Here is an 18,123-nt window from a genome sequence, read left to right on the forward strand (position 1 = left end):
CCGCCCCACGCCCGCCAAGCCCCGCCCTCTGCGTCCACGCGCCCCGCGGGCTGCCGGGACTTGTAGTCCGAGCCGGCCTCGCCCCGCCCTCTGCGTCCGCGCGCCCCGCGGGCCGCCGGGACTTGTCCGAGCCGGCCCCGCCGCGCGCAGGGCCTGAGCGTCCGGAGACAGAGGCGAGGACCCTGGGGCAGAGGCGCACAGAGAGGGGAAGACGGGGACCCGACAGGACGACCCTCAGACGCATGACCACAGGCGCACTCAGAGAACTAGTCCTCAGATGCACGCGCGAGTGCGCAGCCCTGCCCTGCCCTCCCATCCAGATTCGCGTGCAGGGCTGTGACACGAGGGCGCCCGGGGAAACAGCACGGCCTTGTTACACAACCACCTCAGACACACACAGGCCAGACTCCCGGAACGCAGACACAGCTCAGATTCACACACAGCGGTGATGCTTAGATACCAGACACCCGCACCTGGGAGCCTGATCCTTAGGAGACACGCAGGTAGGACCAGGCCGCCACCCCCCCCCACCCCCACCCCCCAATTAGGTACAAGGCACGCTGGTTCAGGCTGCGCGCCCTCTAGGCTCTGTGACCTTGGGCAAGCCACTGGGCCTGGGTCTCAGGTTTCTTTCTTTTCTTTTTAAAGCATAGTTACATTTTATTTATTTATTTTTTGATGTGGACTATTTTTAAAGTCTTTATTGAATTTGTTACAATGTTGCTTTTGTTTTATGCTGCTTAGCTCCCCCGACCAGGGGTGAAACACACACCCCGCCCAAGTTGAAAGGCAAAGTCTTAACCACTGGACAACCAGGGAAGTCATTTATTGACCTTTAGGAGGGTGTCTGACCTCAGCAATACCTGCTTGATACTATTGTGAGGCTTCCAAGAGGAAAAGTATGTAAAGCACCTGGGAGAATATGTGGCACCACTGGATAAATGTCAAAGGAAGAAGGCACACCTGCCCAGAGACTCACAGGCTCAGAAACGGCCCTGCAGAGCTGTGTGTGCACACGGGGCAGCTCGGCAGTGAGGCACAGAATGCTTCTGACGTGTCATAGGAATGGCAGGGGCGGGGCATCCCTGGCGGTCCGGTGGTTAAGAACCTGCCTTGCAGCCCACGGGACACTGGTTTGATCCTGGTCCAGGAAGATCCCACGTGTCTCAGAGCAGCTAAACCCACACAACATAACCACTCAGCCTACATGTTGCAGCCACTGAAACCCGTGTGCCTAGAGCCCATGCTCTGTAACAAGAAAAGCCGCCGCAGAGGGGCCTGCGCCCTGCAACGAGAGAGACGCCCCACTCACTGCGACCAGAGGGAGCCTGGGCGCAGCAGCCAGGACCCAGCACAGCCAAAAATAAATAGATAAGAATTTAAACATAAAGAAATAGAGGCATAACCTGGATCTCAGAAGCCTCACAGCATGACTGCAGACAAGCCTGCACAGGTGGGAACAAGGGAGCCCCCGAAAAGCACCAGGGCTCCGGGCTTGTATGCACGTTGTCACATCGTGACAGGCTCAGACATGGTGTCCCCCGACCCCGGGGTCGGTGGCTTCTGGACTAAGGATCTCCAAAGGATTAGAGACCCTGGGCTCCAGGGCAAACCAGTAAGGATCACAGAGAGACCAGAACTGGGCCCAGTGCATCATTACGCATTTCTGCGATGCCAGGAGCTGCTCTCAGAGCTGGGAATAGAAGGGTGAACAAACAGACATGGGCGGCAGCCAGGGGCAAGCAGAGGAAAACTCCCGAGTAACCTAAAGGGGAAAGGGCTGCAAGGAGACAGAGCTGTGATGAGGAGCACTGTTGTGGGGAGAGACTCCAGGGGAAGGCAGGGCAGGCCTTGGCAGTGTCTGATACGTACCGGAGACTCCGTCCATGTGCTTGATAAAGGGGGCAGTGTTGGCAGGACTTACTGATGAATGGGAGGTGGGGGTGCAGGTGTGGAATCAGAGGTGCCTCTCCTCACTGAGTTTGCTCTGAGCAGGTGGGGATCAGTGGCGCCGTTTGCTCGGCTGGGGCTGGGGGAGCAGGCTGACACCGGGGGTTGGGGCTGGCCTCCCTCGGTTCAGGTGAGAAGACCCTTTTCTTCTGCGGACGCTCCAGGGAGGGCAGCCTACTCCTCTGAGCCCCCGTTTCCTCCCTCAGAACTTAGTAGGTGCCTGTGCAGACCACTTATCCAGGGAACCCTGATTTCTGTGGCAGGCTGGATGGCTGGTTTTGCATAAATGACTTGTTCAGATGCCCCTACCAGGAGACTGTGTGGTACAGTGGCAAAGGGCTGGGCCTGGCCCCGGGGAGACCTGGGTTTGGATGCGTATCAGCTGTGTCTACTGTGAGAGCTTTAAAAAGTCACTTTCCTCTCTGAGCCTCTCTCCTCATCTCTGAAATGAACTCTGGAAACGAGGTGGCAGGAGCCAGCTGCTTTCATGAGACCTTGGCGCTGGACTAAAGCTTCCTCAAAGCAGGGGGCTTGGGGACTGCATCTCAAGGTTCGTCCCTTATTTTTGACATTGCTCTGGCTCAGATGGTAAAGAATCCGCCTGCAGGGCAGGAGACCCGGGCACGATCGCTGGGTTGGGAAGATCCCCTGAAGGAAGGAATGGCCGCCCGCTCCAGTGTTCTCGCCTGGAGAACTCCATGACAGGAGCCTGGCGGGCTGCAGCCCACGGGGTCACAGAGAGCCGTGCACGCCTGAGCCACTGACTCTTTCAGTTTCACTCGGCATTTAAAAGACTGCAACCTCAGCCTCTGGGAAGAAGACACACCTGCCACATGGTCCACAGTCTTTATGGGAGGAGGCCAAAGGAGGCTTCCTTCCAAACCACAGAGGATCTGGGAGGCCCTGCATCTGCCCAGGGTCACCTTTGGGGAAGCGGCTCTTCCTGTGGCCGTCGGGCGGTCTGTGGGCCAGGACCCACGGAGGAGGTTCCCTTCTGCGGCTGCTGCTCCCTCGGGAACCCACAGGAAGGACATAATATACCTGGTTCTGTAATCCGATAGCGTAGGGGAGCCCTGGGGGAAGAACATCAGGCATGGCTTTCTGGACATAAGAGAAACCTTTTTGGCCCAAGCTGTTCTGTGATCAAAGCTTGTCCACGATGCTTGCCCTAGACCAGGTCTCAGTAACTAGTGACCTTAAGGGAACAAAAGAATAAAGGATTGTTATTCGGCAAGAGAAGTAACACTGGCAAAGATAATACATCAATTGTAAAGACTCTCAGTTCTGTATCAGTGGTGACGATTAGCCTGAAATGCTCAACCATCAGATCAACTGGAACCTGACGTCGACCTTTTCCGACCCTTGTGACTTCAATCAACTAAAGCTTGGACTCTGTTGACTGCCCAAGCCCCTTCATGAGTGTGCATGTACCCTTAGCTTGAAATTTCCCTAGTGTTGCTGTTTGGGAAGATGCTGCTTTGGGGGAGATAGATCCCTGGTGTTCTCTTTTCTCTACAAGGAATATATCTTTCCTAATCTGGATCTTTTGGCTTGACATTCCCCAAGAGGCAAACCCAGTTTTCAGGTAGCAGGCCAAGTGGCAAAAGACTTGAGAATGCACTAATCTGGCCTGGTTTACTATAGAGCATCGCCTAACTTCTCCATTTCCCTAGTTTCACTAGATCTTTGCAACAGAAGGGATTTTCTCATGTAGTGACAGACCCCATGACAAGATGATTGCTGTCTAGACAGATAAAGGGGAGTCTCAGCAGTTTGTCTTGCAGTTTCCCCAGCAGGGAGGAGGTGGGAAGAAGACCTGCCTGTCCCGTGTCGGTGGCACATCCCCTGGCACCCGGCCGTCCTTGTGACATGGGTGGTGAGAAGGTGAGAAGCCTTGCGCAGACAGCCCCCCCTCTGCACAGGGGGTCTCCCCCTCTGGCCACGTTGGAAATATGCCAGCGGTGACAGTCCTGATGGCTGGCACCCAAATCTTGAAGGATCTCAGTTCCTGAATCCAGGGGTCTAACCTGGGCCCTTCTCGGTGAAAGGGTGGTGCCCGAACCGCTGAAGCACCAAGGAATTCCCAGGGGATTAATCACCTTGGAAATGTGACTCAATCTTCCCTACAGTAGGTTTTTGAGACAAGCCAGTTAATTGAGTTTACGGAGCATTTGCTCAACTGCAAGCTAGAAGCTTCTTTTTTTTTTACATTACTAGTTTTTTAAACTCATAAGTGTTAGAACAGTATTTATTTTTAGAGTTTTTTTCAGCATAACTGAAGTGTAACTGAAAGCAGTGTGAGATATTTATGAAGTGTATGTTGTGGTGATTTGCTACACATCTTGAAGGGGTTTTTCCCCTCCTCAATTCAATTAACATATTCATACCTCACAAACTTTTTTGGGGGGATGGTAAGAACTCGGGTTTATTCTTCTTTTTGAAAACGCTTGTTCGTTTCTTTTTGGCGGCACTGGGTCCTGTGGCCGGCACACAGGCTTCTCTGCTGCCCGGCTCTGGGGCAGTGGGCTTCAGTGGTTGCGGCTCAAGGGCTCTGGCGTGCAGGCTCAGCGGTCATGGTGCCCGGGGGCCTGCAGCATGCGGGCTCTTCCTGGACCAGGGACCGAACCGGCCTCCTTTGCACTGCAAGGCAGATTCTTAACCACAGGACCACCAGGGAAGCCCCACATTTATTCTTATGGAGACTTTACCCACAATTCTGAGAGGCGAATGCGCTTAATTCCCATTTTATAGATAGGAAAATAGAGGCTCAGAGGTTCAACAACTTGCCCACAGGCAGGGTAAGAAGGGATGGCTGGCTTCAGCCCTTAGGGAAACTCAAAGCACTCCACAGGATGCCTTTTTGTGAATGGAAGCACATCATCTGGACACAATTAGGGCACAGAAGTAGCGTGAAGGACAAAACACCATCCCTGTTCAAGTCTGCAGTTTTATTAGAAAAGTCTTTGTGACTTAAAATAGAACATTTGCCTGCAGTCCAATTGAAGATTAAACAAGCAGTAAATTAAACGATCAGTCGATAACATATTCTAATTTAGCTTGAATATGGAGTGAGAGAATGATCTATGGTTGCAAACGACATCTGATGAAGCTGATTTGAAGTGGCAACTCCCCTGCTTCTTGTCAGTAGTTGGCTGGCGCAGAACTCATCTTTAAAGCCATTAAATTAGTCCCGAGAAAACCCATCTTTCCCTACAGGTCTAGAGATTAGAAGCAAAATCAAATTATCCGGGAATGTGACCTCCCCGCGAGGCTGTCAGAGGTCGGCTAAGTGTGAACAGAGCTGGAAGGCGGTTTGTGCCCTCCTGCCACCCAGCCCGGGGTGGGGAGGCCGCGGAGATGTTTCTGGGTCTCACTTCCAAACCTGGAACTTGAACATCTGAAGGCTGTGTCTGCGTGCTCCTACCGAGGTGGTCCACCATCTGAGATGCTAATGCTGGGGCTCCCCCGGCGGCTCAGACAGTAAAGAAGCTGCCTGCGAGGCAGGAGACCGGGGTTCGATCCCTGGGTCGGGAAGAGCCCCTGGAGAAGGAAATGGCAGCCCACTCTAGTATTCTTGCCTGGAGAGTCCCACGGAGAGGAGCCTGGCGGGCTGCAGCCATGGGGTAGCAGAGCTGGACACAAGTGACTCAACAAGAGCAGCAGCAAACGGAGGGCGAAGACTGTTCTCTAAATTTCTAATAATTTAAAGTATGTTCCTGTTTTCTTGGTGACCTTGGCTCCTAGGCGAGAGGGGACAGGCCTCGCCCCTCACCTCTTGCAGTACCAGACGAGTGCCTTTGAACGGTCCCCTTTCATTTATGGGCTCAGTCTTTGTCGCTGTACACGGGCCTCCTCTAGTAGCAGGAGCCCGGGGTCTCCTCGTGGTGACGTCCCTGGTTGGGGGCGCAGGCTCTAGGGGAGCAGGCTCAGCAGCTGCAGGAGCCCGGGGTCTCCCCGTGGTGACGTCCCTGGTTGGGGCGCAGGCTCTAGGGGAGCGGGCTCAGCAGCTGCAGGAGCCCGGGGTCTCCCCGTGGTGACGTCCCTGGTTGGGGGCGCAGGCTCTAGGGGAGCGGGCTCAGCAGCTGCAGGAGCCCGGGGTCTCCCCGTGGTGACGTCCCTGGTTGGGGGCGCAGGCTCTAGGGGAGCGGGCTCAGCAGCTGCAGGAGCCCGGGGTCTCCCCGTGGTGACGTCCCTGGTTGGGGGCGCAGGCTCTAGGGGAGCGGGCTCAGCAGCTGCAGGAGCCCGGGGTCTCCCCGTGGTGACGTCCCTGGTTGGGGGCGCAGGCTCTAGGGGAGCGGGCTCAGCAGCTGCAGGAGCCTGGGGTCTCCCCGTGGTGACGTCCCTGGTTGGGGCGCAGGCTCTCAGGGAGCAGGCTCTAGGGCACAGGCTCAGTAGTTGTGGTGTCCGGGTGTGACTGCCCCTCCGTCTGTGATCTTCCTGGACCAGGATGTGTTCCCAGCATTGGCAGGCGGATCCTTTTTTTATTTGTTGCTTGGCATGTGGGATCTTAGCTCCCCACCAGGGATCAAACCCATGCCCCCTGCATTGGAAGTGCAGTCTTAACCACTAGACCACCAGGGACGTCCCACAGCTGGCCAATTATTAACCGGTGGACCACCAGCGAAGGCCAAACTGTCTATTTAAGCCAGAAATGTCCATTAAGGTTCATTCTCAGTGAGTCAGACATTTTTCTCAGCCTCCTGATACAAGAAGCTTTTGTTTCCAGGATAATCTCAGTGCTAGAACTTGAAAAAACAGCCTTGGAGTATTCCTCAGAGTGAATGCACCAGAACGTGTATTAGAAATGGGTAAATAAGTTACATCCTTGCCAAAGAGCAGAGAACCAGTGGGTAAATAAGCTAAAGTGGAAGGTAAATTTCACACACACACACAGATCTTTAGTAGCGCGTGGACCTCATATATCCTGGGGTAGAAGTAGAAAGCTGCTGCTATTCACAGTAGCTAAAGCACGGAAGCAGCTGAATGTACACCAACGATTACTGGATGAACAAACTGTGCTGTGCACACAGTGGGATTCTTCAGTCCTAGAAAAGGGGATTCCGACACTTGCTGCAATAGGAATGAACGTAGGAAACTTTATGCTAACTGAAAGGTGTTACAAGAAAGACAAACACCATTTAATTCCACTTATTGAGGTAGACTAGTCGAAGTCACAGAAATACTAAGTAGAATGATGGTGGCTAGGCGCTATGGAAGGAAAAATTTTAAGTGTTTAACAGAGTTTGAGTTTTGCAAGATGAAAATAGTTCTGGAGATGGAGAGGGCTGTGCAATAATGTGAATACTTAATACCACTGAATCGTCCACTGAAAAATGGCTGAGGTGGTTAATTTTGTTATGTGCATTTTACCACAAGGAGGAAAAACAATAGAAACTTATTACTATCTTGTACCTCATTTTTGAAGGGAATGAAGAACTCCACACATCTAAGATGACAAAACTCTAGAGGAAAGAAGTGAACCGTCAGCAGGGGATGTGAAAGCTGGTGAACTGGTGGGGTTTCCATTTTTAAGTTGACAAGCTGCCACCCTTTTCTCAGCGTTACCACCCTGGGGGCAGCAGCCGAGCCAGGGCAGCCATGGTGGGAATCCACGCTTCCCGAGGTCGAGGCCTCTGGAGGGCCGCTGTGGAACTGGAGTTCTCTGTAATGTTGTCTCCACGAGACGGAGACAGACTTGGCGAGGCGTGCTTTTAAGCAATTCTAATATTGGGAGCTGTAGAAACCGGGATGCTGCACACCACGGGCCAGAGCTTGCGGAGAACCCAGGGAGGGAGGCGCCCGCGCTCCAGGGGGCCAAGGAGACCCCCCTCCCAGACGGGCACACGGGGCAGCAGCGATGCCGTGTCCGGGGTCGTCCAGCTGGCGAGCGGCAGAGCTGGGTGCCCCCGCCCTGCGGCACCAGCGCTGCGCCTGTGCCCACGCACGCCCCACGGCCCGGCTCTGGAGCAGGGTCCCCTTCAAGGACGGGGCCCCTCCTCACGGCACCTGCCCCTCCCGCTGCAGCAGGTGTAAGGAACAGGCTTGCTTTCTTTTGTTAATAAACTAGAATAATGTTTATTCATTTCTTAGACTGTTTATTGTGCATGCTGTATTTGTGGGAAATCACGACCTCTGAAGGAACCTGGAGGTCAACTGCATTCTGAGCCGGCTACAGTCAGGTTGCGCACAGCACAGTTAGGCAGAAGCCTGCTTCTCTTTGTAGGTTGCCATCATCTTCTTGATTTCAGCAATAGCTTTCCCAGGATTCAGCCCCTTGGAAAAAGGAGAAGAGCATCAATATGAAATGTAAGTGACACTGAGCGAAGAGCCTGATGACCTTGGGCGAGACTCCCGCCCTCGCCGGCGCTGGGAGGCGGGCCTCTAGCCCTGCCCCAGCTGGACACTGCCCCGGCCGCCGGCTCCACTTCCCCATGTGTGAAAGGCGCGGACTCGATGGTTCTCAGGGCCTGTGTGCAGCCTCGGAGCCCAGTGCCCGCCCCTGCTTTACCCAGGGGCGGGCGGGACACCGAGTCAGCCCCTGGCTGGTCCGTCTGCTGCCCTCTGCAGTGCACAGGTTCGCGCCCAGGATTCTCTGTGGAGCTTTTAAGAAACATGCACACAAGCCAGGCCGCCTCGGAGCAGCTGTTCTCTGACAGACCGGCCAATCGGGCCCAGGACCTATTTTGTTCTAAATAACGGAAGGTCCCCTTTCCTGAGCGCTCACTCTGTGCCAGGCCCTGTCCTGAGAACGTCAGCGGCAGGACCCGCCTCCGGGCCAAACGGCTCTGTGAGCCCGGGGAAAGGCGGGCAGCACCCAGCAGGCCCTCCAATCCCTGCGCCGACGCCCCACGGGCAGACTGGGGCCAGGGGCCCGAAACAGCGGCACGGCCCAGTCTGGATTTCACGTCCGCTGAGATATGCCGCCTTTTCTTTTTTAAACCGCTAACTGGCTGGGCGTGAGTCTTCCATCTTGCTGCCTGTCCTTTAAAAGGAAACTGCTCTGCCCACAGTCGCGCGCAGAGGGCGGTCCTGGCGGCTCCCTGCGCAGGGGCTGGACCACAGCGGCTGCCATGGGCCACCATGGGCTATGCCAGGAGAGCTGAGCTGGGCCAGGAGGCTCCCACCGAGAAATGAGGAGACAGGCAGCTGCTGAGGCAGTGGGCAGGGCGAGCCCCGAGGCGGGAACAGGAAGAGGGAGTGAAAGCTAAGCAAGCAGAGCTCCGAGGAGCGCAGCGGGCAGAGCACAGTGGGGCAAAGCATGGCGGGCAGACCGCAGCCCCCACGGCTGCCTGTGCTCGCAGCTTCCGTCCTGAGGTTCCTGCAGTCAGGGTGAACCCAGCGGATCCGAGAGCAGGAACCCGCGACCCGGCCCGCAGGAACCCTGCCGGAGACCCCTCCGGAGGGGCCGTGTCTGCGCCTGCGGGACCCTGCGCACAGCGCCGAGGTGCCGACACCCCGGGTCCACACCGAGGCGACCGCGGGCTCTGCCTCCCAGGGGAGGCACATGCGGGCGCGGGGCCGCGGGCCGTACCTTGGGGCAGGTCCGCGTGCAGTTCATGATGGTGTGGCATCGGTACAGAGAGAAGGGGTCCTGCAGCTTGGCCAGGCGCTCCTCCGTGAAGTCGTCTCTGGAGTCGATCATCCAGCGATAGGCCTGGGGGAGCGGGCACTGGTGAGCAGAGCCGAGCCCTAACTAGCCGGAGCAGCCCTCTGACCGACACCAAAGCTCCCAGCGCACAGAGAACCTGCGGGCCCAGCTTAGAGGTCGTCTCCACACCCTTCACTTCTCGTTCTCTTTCAGAGAAAGGCTCTCCACCCTTTCATAACATCTTCTGATCACATCGACTAATGAGGCCCACAAACCTCTGAACCACAGCACCTGGTCCCTGGTGCTTAATTATACACCAGTGGGCGTCATGTCTTCAACTACTGATCTCCTGCTCTCATTAGCCTCCTTCCTAGACATGAAAGAGCAAAGGCAAAGATGGGATGCTGGACTCTAACTGCTTCCCCAGCACCTACTCCCCTTCTCTGAGTAAACAGACGACTTAACGTTTATTCTTATTGAATCTTTTAATTAGCACAGCCATCCAGGCAGCCTGAGACCAGCCATCTGACCACTGACTAAGCTCCAGCAGTGACCGAGGGGACTTCTACGCCTCCCAGCAGCTCACACACGGATCTAAGTGCCAGCTATGAACATATCTCACTATTCAATCTTTAACTTGGCCAGGATCAGTACTGCTAACTGGTCACAGAACCACAGAACTTCTCTTTTTATGGGAAAATGAGAAACAAGAAGTTGTTTTTTGAGCTGCTTAAGGGTCTAGGAAAAACACTGACCACAAATCTAAAAAGCATGAGCTTTCTGGGAACAAAGACAGTGACCCTTGGCCACGAACTATACATCCAATCAAACGCGATGAAAAGCAGCATGCCTCAACTCAGCAATGCAGGCTTTCATTAGCCGGGAAACCACCTCCAACCTCTCATGGGTAACTGTCCCTCAAAGAAACTTCTCTCTGTCCTGCCTGTATGTTGAAAATCCCTGAGAGGGAGGTGAGGAGCTTTCTGACAGATGGAGTCAGGGAAAGCGGGCAAGTGGGCCGCGAAGAGCCAGCTGCACGGCACGGCCTGCCAACCTGCAGCCACCAGCCCCCGGTGTGGCCATCGCCACACTCAACGAAGGCAGCCTGCAGAGGAAGCGCCAGATTCATCGGAAGCCAAGTGAGGGCGCTGCGACCCATGACCCTGCTTGCAGCGGGAGCCAGGGAAGGACAGCACCGCCCCTCGGAACGGCTGCCTTCCAGCACACTGTCCTTCTGTCCTTCTGGATGCCCGAGTTCCAGCCTCCCTCACGGCAAGGCGGGCACCTCACCTGCATGAGGACCGCGGGGCCCAGGTACTTGTCTCCATTCCACCAGTAGCTCGGGCAGCTGGTGCTGCAGCAGGCGCAGAGAATACACTCATAGAGCCCGTCCTGTGTGGGGAGAGAGGGTGATCAGGAGCCCGTCACGGGAGAGACAGCTGTGCCCTGAGCCGATTAAACGTGGCGTGTGGGGTCAGCACACGGACAAAGTGCACTGAGCTTTGTTTGTTTTGCACGAGTTTTCTTGGCAAAATCCTAGGAGTAGTTTGCAGAGATTTACCATGTTCATAAAAAAGATCTTGGAACTATCTTCAGACATGTGCTGGATCAGAGCCCAGAGTTAAGTCCACATGTACTTATCCTTTAGTAAATAACACCTCACTTATCTTAAAAAAAAAAAAAAAAAATGAACTTACCACCTCGAATGCAGTCTAGCAGAAATTAAAAAGCCCCCAAGTGCTGAGGCATCCAGAGTGTACACCAGCTTCTGCCCTGGGTCAGCAGGGATCTCAAGGTTTCCAGGGGGAACACCAATACTGTCCCAAATAGTTAACCCACACTGAGCACTGGGTGCCTTACTGCCTAAATGACCTCATTTAACTGGCACAATAACCCTGGGGTGAGTGTTGTTAGATTCCCATTTTACAAGTGAGGCACAGAGGCTCAGAGGAGTTAAGTCCCTTGCTGAGCGTCACACAGCTGCCAACAGCAGAGCTGAGACGGGCCGCCAGGCGGCCTGCTTTGGAACGCCTCCTCTAACACTGACTCACAGACTCAACCTGCCCAACAGGCTTCAACAAACCGGACTTTGATTTGGGCAACAACAGGAACTGCTTACAAGTGGCGAAGCAGAAGGGCAAGCTGACATCTGAAGTGACAGCTATAAGCAGATGGCAGAGTTGATGGTCACCATGGTAACCACAGGTCTCCACAAAACCTGTGTTCTCAGCTGGTAAGCATGTAAGCTAGTCCCATGGTCTAGAAGGCGTGAGGTCACAGCTTTTATGACCTTTTATTAAGGTCAAAGCCTTAATAACAGTCATATTATTTAGTCTACTTGATATGATAGACTCCCTGAAGTTAGAAATTAGGGGTAGCTACGTCCCGAGAACAAGAAACTCTTGAAACAGAAGTTGGCTGCTTGCTCTGACTTCCATCACCATGCTGACCCTCGACGTCTCCATGACGACAGGCCTGGCACTCTTACCACGACTTTCTATTTCCTTCTTGAGCTGTGCCATGTGGCACATGGGATTTAGTTTCCTGACCAGGGACTGAATCCATGCCCCTCACAGGGAGCTTGGAGTCATAACCACTAGACCACCAGGAAGTCTGAAGGACGTTCCTTTCTTAAGGTTTTATGGGGAAGAGGTATGTATGAGTGCCTGCTCAGCTGTATCTGACTCTACATGACCCCATGGACCGCAGCCTGTCAGGCTCCTCTGTTGGTGGGATTTCCCAGGCAAGAATATGGAGCGGGTTTGCCATTTCCTTCTCCAACAGGGAAGAGAAGAGAGGCTAAATATTCCCCAGGACCTAGAAAGGCAAAATCCATTGACTCACTCACACAACTAGTATCTGCTGGTAAGCTGGCTCATGCCATGGGACCCAGAAAGGGTGAGGCACGGCCCGCCGCCGAGGCGGGCTCGGCCTGCCAGTGGACTGTCCCATAAATGAATGAAGCGGTGACCTGAGGCAGCGTGAGTCCCTGCCGCGTGCAGAGGCAATGTTGGGACCTGTCTCCGTCTGGTCCCCCTTTCCACCTCTTCCTCTCCAGAGGAGTGTGCTGGGAGTGTGCAAGCCAGAGACTTAGAGGAAGTAAAAGTGTGCGAGAGACTAAACCCTTGATAATAACCCCTTCACCTTCAGAGACTTCACAGCCTGCCCCCAGGGGTAGCACCTCCCAGAGTGAGCAGGCCTGTCACAAGCCCACACCGCGTTACCAGAGAGAGCAGCAAGCCCCGGTCCTGGCTCTGCCATCACCTCTCACTCCCATCCCTAGATAGAGTGGTGGCAGCCGGGCCGCAGACGGCCAGCATGTGCTTTGTTCGTCTGCACTGTTACGGGAGTAACTGACGCAGCTGTCACTTGTCAAAACCTGGCAAGTGACACTCTAGTTTCCCGAGAAAGAGACAGGGTCTGGCGCGGCGGCAGCAGCGTGCCGCTCCCGGCGGGGCGCTCCAGCCCCAGCCCTCTCTGGGCTCTCACTGCCCACCTGGCTCTGACAGGCTGCGTGTCCAACCCTGCGACAGTTAGTTCCGAAGCTCCTTTCCGGAAGATGCTAAATGGTCCACACGCCAGCCTCCCCACCCCATCCCAGCCCCCTGGGTAAACATCTCTGCAACAAAGTCCTCAAGTCAGACAGCAAACGGGGACTAATGACCAGCTTCTCACGGTCTTCTATGGACTGCAGGTACTGCTCCTTGCCTCCCTGGGACTCATCCTTCTTCTTCAGGTAAGGCTCAATGGACTTGTACTGAGCATAGAAGTTGCTCAAATCCTGAGGGGAAGAGGAAGAGGAAGAAACGGGTCAGATTCCACCGCCACCCTCAGCGTTCTTATGTACCCCATTTCTTGGACACTGCCCACGCTCCTGCCCCGTGACAGCAGCAGCCAGCGTCTCCTCCTTTGGCACAGCTACATGCAAAGACCACGAAAGGAGAAACGGTCGCATGTAAGCGTTGTCAGGAAATCTCTCCTTTAGCCACGTGAGAAACTTTCCCATCCTGCAATTCTTTCTCCTGATACCGTTGAAAGCACCCAGTGAGTGAAGGGAAAGGTGGTCAGATATCAGAAGATGGTAATTCAAGCACACGACAACGGCCGCTTTCCCAACGGAGATTTTCCACATGAATTCTTTGTTGTTAGGGCCAAATAGTTCATTTCTGAAACTGTCCCAAGTATAAAATCCTGTGCGCTATTATTCCCAAACAATCCTCACCAAACAAGCAGCTGGAGGACTTTCTGGGCCAGTTACCTTCTGCCGTTTACATTCCTTAATTACACTCACGGCAGGAAAGAAACCTGCCCTGAAGAACTACAGCGAAACACACACATCTCCCAACCCATTTAGCAGACAGAAAACTTACAGGAACAAGATCCTTTATCACATACATATGTGGCAGAGGGTAGATTTTGGAAACTTTGTTGAGGTTGGTGTCGATCCTGCGGGTACACGCCAGGGTGTTGCCTCCGTTGATGTTCATGGCACAGGAGCCGCAGATGCCTGCAGAGAGCATGGGGGGGCGTGACCGCCGCGCCGGCTCCCTTCCAGGCTCCAGCAGCCGCGGGGGTGCCGGCGCAGCCACCTTTCCCGCCCTCCTTCCTAGAACGGAGACTCTGGGAGACCAGGGGCAACCCTGAGGCTGGAAGGTGCCCGCCCAGGATGGCTCTGCTGCGCCCGAGGGCCCCCCGGGTCCTAGCTCCTCGCCCCATGCCTTCGGAGAGGAAAAAACAGCCTTTTCTGTGTGTGTGTTTAAAGTCACTGTTACTTGAATTATTTTTAAAAACTTAAAAAACAATTTATTTATTTCTGATTGAAGGATGACTGCTTCACAGCGCTGTGTTGGTCCCCACTGGACCAAACTTTCTTTTTTGGTCTGGCCATGCCGCATGGCTTGTGGGATCTTAGTTCCTCAACCAGGGATTGAACCTGGACCCTTGGCAGTGAAAGCTCAGAGTCCTAACCACTGGACTGCCAGGAATTCACCAAACTCAAACCCTCAACAGATCAAGAGACCCCAAAATAAATCAACACTGTCTTGGGCATCTTAAAGTTGAGGCCTGGACACAGGGGCCTCAGAGGTTGCTCTGATTCTGTCTCCACAAAGCAGCTCGGTGCCTACTCTCTGGGTATGAAGCCCATCTGAGTTGCGCTTAGCACCGACTTCCCAAGGAGGATGAACTAATGTGAAACCAACCAAAGTAAGCAAAAGAAGGTGCTGAGCAAGCACCATGAAATGAGAAATTCCTTAGCTTGCACTCATTTCCTGTGTATGGAATTTCCTAGGTATTTCAGGGTTACAAATGACTACACAGTCGAACCCCCGGCCACCACATCTCTAATTTAAAAAAAAAATACAATGAAATTTCCAGGGCTTACCTGGAAATTTTCTTTACGAGAGAACCGAAAGGAGCCGCAGTCACCCTCATTCTGCCTTGTTTACTTTTAGCTCACAGGGGCCACACCTTGTGCTCTTGGCTCAGAGAGATTACTGAGAAGTGTCTTTATCTCCTGTGCTGTGAGGCTGGTATTTAACTACAGCAGGATGTTCCCTCAACAGCAGGATCCAGCCAAATAATCATACGTGTTAGCAGCATAGGCTACCTTAAATCCAGCCCTGTAAGATTAGCTGAATCAAAACAGATGTCTTAGCAGCAGGACTTTAAATGCTTGAGACTCCAGCAGGACACAGATGAAGTGCGGTGGGCTGACAGCTGTAACGACCTTTCCTTGTACGGAAGGTATTTTAGGGAGAAAGTCAGCCACAGCCCGTGGTAGGCCCCAGCGACCCTGTTCTGGTTTTATCCCAGGCTTCCAAGCCAGGCTAAGCGAGTGTACTACCTGAGAGGATTAATTCCAGAATCTGACAGCTCTGCCTGAGTCCTGGCTCCCCATACTGGGGACCACCTCCGGGTCCATCCCGAAGCCCGGACCCTCCCCAGGCCTCCGTCTCCTCACATGTCCGCCGAGTGTCAATGACCGCAGTGCCTGTGTGTCTCACGTGAAGCGCCCAGCATGGAGTGCGCACAGTCTGTGCTCCACAACAGGCAGGATCGTCAGCTGTCACAGCACTCCTGTGGTTTTTCCCACACTGGAGAACTCTCTGGATGATTACTTAGGAGTTTTCTTTAAATCAGCTCCTTTTAACTTAAATTCTTATTTAAAAAATCATTTCTATCACGGTTCCACTGTCGTAATTATATTTTTCTAGTACGTAGCAATGAAAGTAAACAATGTCGGTGCACACTGCCTGGAATCAGCAGCGCAATGTAGCAGCTGCTGTTCCCACCCAGAACATCCCACTGACCACCTGCTCTGGGCATGTGTGATGCTGGGAGCTGGCACGGGACGCGCAACTCCCCTGCTGGACAAGTGGTGAGTGTCTAGAAATCCACCCCCCACCACCTGAGTGGAGGGGCTCTGTGGCTGCCAGGCAGAGTATGTGAGCTGGTCCCCGAAGGGTGCAGCTGCTCACAGGGGCCGTCAGACGCATTAACCATGCAAGTGAAAGCTCCTCAAGGGAAATAAACTCAGAAACCCGAACCTGTATCCGGAGTGAAAACTCCTAACACTTCTGCCCCAGAAGAGCAAGTGTGACTTGTGGCGGGGCTACCTGGCAAAGCGCTACAGCCACTGTCCAGGTAGCCCCAGTATTGGTTCTGGCCAGCCCAGGCCTCTTTTGGGAACCAGGACAAAAGTGTCCGAGCCTAACAACAGGGAAGCAAAGGCTTACCTTCTCTGCATGATCTTCGGAAGGTTAAGGTAGAATCAATTTCATTCTTAATCTTGATTAAAGCATCCAACACCATAGGACCACAGCTGACCAAAAGAAAAAAAAAAGTCACAAAAATAATAGACGCAGCTGTATTTATGTGAAGCCCAATCTCCTGACATTACCATGATACAGTCTGAGACAGCGACACGTGTTAGCGGCTCTTCTTGCCCATCTGGCCTTCTGAGGTCGCCTTCAGCGTTTTTTCCAGTTCTCACTGTGTGCACACAGTGGAACGTGCACTCACAGTTTAAGGACCAGAGCTCTACTCTGAGGACCACACTGCATGTGCGTTTCTAGGAAACGGAGTGTAAAGAAATGGAGACGTGTTTAGATTAGGGAACAACTTCTACACACTGGCAGCTTTTGTTCCTTCCTCTAAAGCTCTCTGAAAAGTCTTCCCAAATAATTTATTTCAAATTTCAGTTTTATTTTTTTGGATGAAAACAGTAGCTCTAAATGGCTAGTTAGTGGCTTCTCAACTCTGAGGCAGAGAGCAATCACACAGGACCGCTGTAGGCAAACTAACGCACAGGGGAGACGAAGCACTGAAGAGCAGCGTCTGCCACACAGTCAGTCTGCTGTGACCGCACAGACTTTGATTCAATGAAAATGGCTTATTCTCTCAGAGCCTGTTTCTGCATCTGTAAAATGGAATTAATATTTATATCAAATTATGAAGATTAAATAAAAACATGCAACAAGGTCCTACTGAACTATATTCAGTATCCTGTGATAAACCACAGTGGAAAAGAAATGAAAAATAACATGTGTAACTGAGCCATTTTGCTCTACAGAAATTAACACAATATTGTAAATCATCTACACAGTACTTCAATTTTTAAAAAAGTACAATTTTCAGAGTAGCTGGCAGATAGTTTAGCAAACCTATCTCCTGGTTGACACCTCCACCCTATTCTCAGTATTTCTCTATGCATGAGGTTTAAAAAAATATGCCCCTTCCCAATTTTCTATATGCCGTCTCTCTCCCCCCACCCAACTCTGCGACTGACAAATACTGTGTAAACTTGAGGCATGCTGTCGCTGCTGTTCAGTCGTTCAGTCGTGTCCGACTCTCTGTGACCCCATGGACTGCAGCACGTCAAGCTTCCTGTCCTTCACCAACTCCCAAATTTGCTCAAACTCATGTCCATCGAGTCAGTGATGCTCTCTGACCATCTCATCCTCTGTCGTTCCCTTCTCCTCCACCTTTAATCTTTCCCAGCATCAGGGTCTTTTCTGGTGAGTCAGTTCTTTGCATCAGGTGGCCAAAGTATTGGAGCTTCAGCATCACTCCTTTCAATGAATATTCAGGACTGATTACCTTTAAGACTGACCTTTAAGATTACCTTCAAAATCTCCTTGCTATCCAGTGGACTCTCAAGAGTCTTCTCCAACACTGCAATTCGAAAGTATCAATTCTTCAATGCTCAGTCTTATCTATGGCCCAACTCTTATATCCAAACATGACTACTGGAAAAATCACAGCTTTGACTAGACGGACCTTTGTTGGCAAACTGATGTCTTTGCTTTTTAATACTTGTCTAGGTTTGTCATAGCTTTCCTTCCAAGGAGCTAGCGTCTTTTAATTTCATGGCTGCAGTTACCATTTGCAATGGAGTCCAAGAAAATAAAATGTCACTATTTCCACTTTTTCCGTTTCTTAAAGTGTATGACACGATAATCTGATATACAGTGAAAGGACTGCCATGACAAAGTTGGCTAGTTAACACATCTGCATCACCTGCATGTATTTCTACCAATAATATGTCACACCCTTTGCACTGTACCTCTGCTAACACTGGGAAT

General features: G+C 52.8%; 1 protein-coding gene and 1 long non-coding RNA gene across 3 annotated transcripts in view; one reads left to right on the top strand and one right to left on the bottom strand.

Moving 5' to 3' along the window:
* The first annotated feature begins 140 nt into the window (after positions 1–140).
* On the top strand, positions 141–8,081 carry LOC139032197 (uncharacterized). Its single transcript, XR_011484721.1, has 2 exons — positions 141–503; positions 7,376–8,081. It is a non-coding gene; the product is annotated as an uncharacterized lncRNA (long non-coding RNA).
* Positions 7,997–18,123, bottom strand: part of SDHB (succinate dehydrogenase complex iron sulfur subunit B) — a 30,543-nt gene continuing 20,416 nt past the window's right edge. For both annotated transcript variants that reach the window (XM_020877976.2, XM_070458775.1), the window contains exons 3-8: positions 16,276–16,361; positions 13,909–14,045; positions 13,203–13,319; positions 10,829–10,930; positions 9,482–9,604; positions 7,997–8,223 (exon numbers count right to left, since the gene is read on the bottom strand). In XM_020877976.2, the coding sequence (XP_020733635.1) occupies positions 8,146–8,223; positions 9,482–9,604; positions 10,829–10,930; positions 13,203–13,319; positions 13,909–14,045; positions 16,276–16,361 (643 nt within the window). In that variant the 3' untranslated portion in view covers positions 7,997–8,145. The remainder of the gene's footprint in view (positions 8,224–9,481; positions 9,605–10,828; positions 10,931–13,202; positions 13,320–13,908; positions 14,046–16,275; positions 16,362–18,123) is intronic.

The sequence above is a fragment of the Odocoileus virginianus genome, chromosome 30 (assembly GCF_023699985.2).
Source record: "Odocoileus virginianus isolate 20LAN1187 ecotype Illinois chromosome 30, Ovbor_1.2, whole genome shotgun sequence".
In the NCBI taxonomy this organism is placed as follows: Eukaryota; Metazoa; Chordata; class Mammalia; order Artiodactyla; family Cervidae; genus Odocoileus; species Odocoileus virginianus.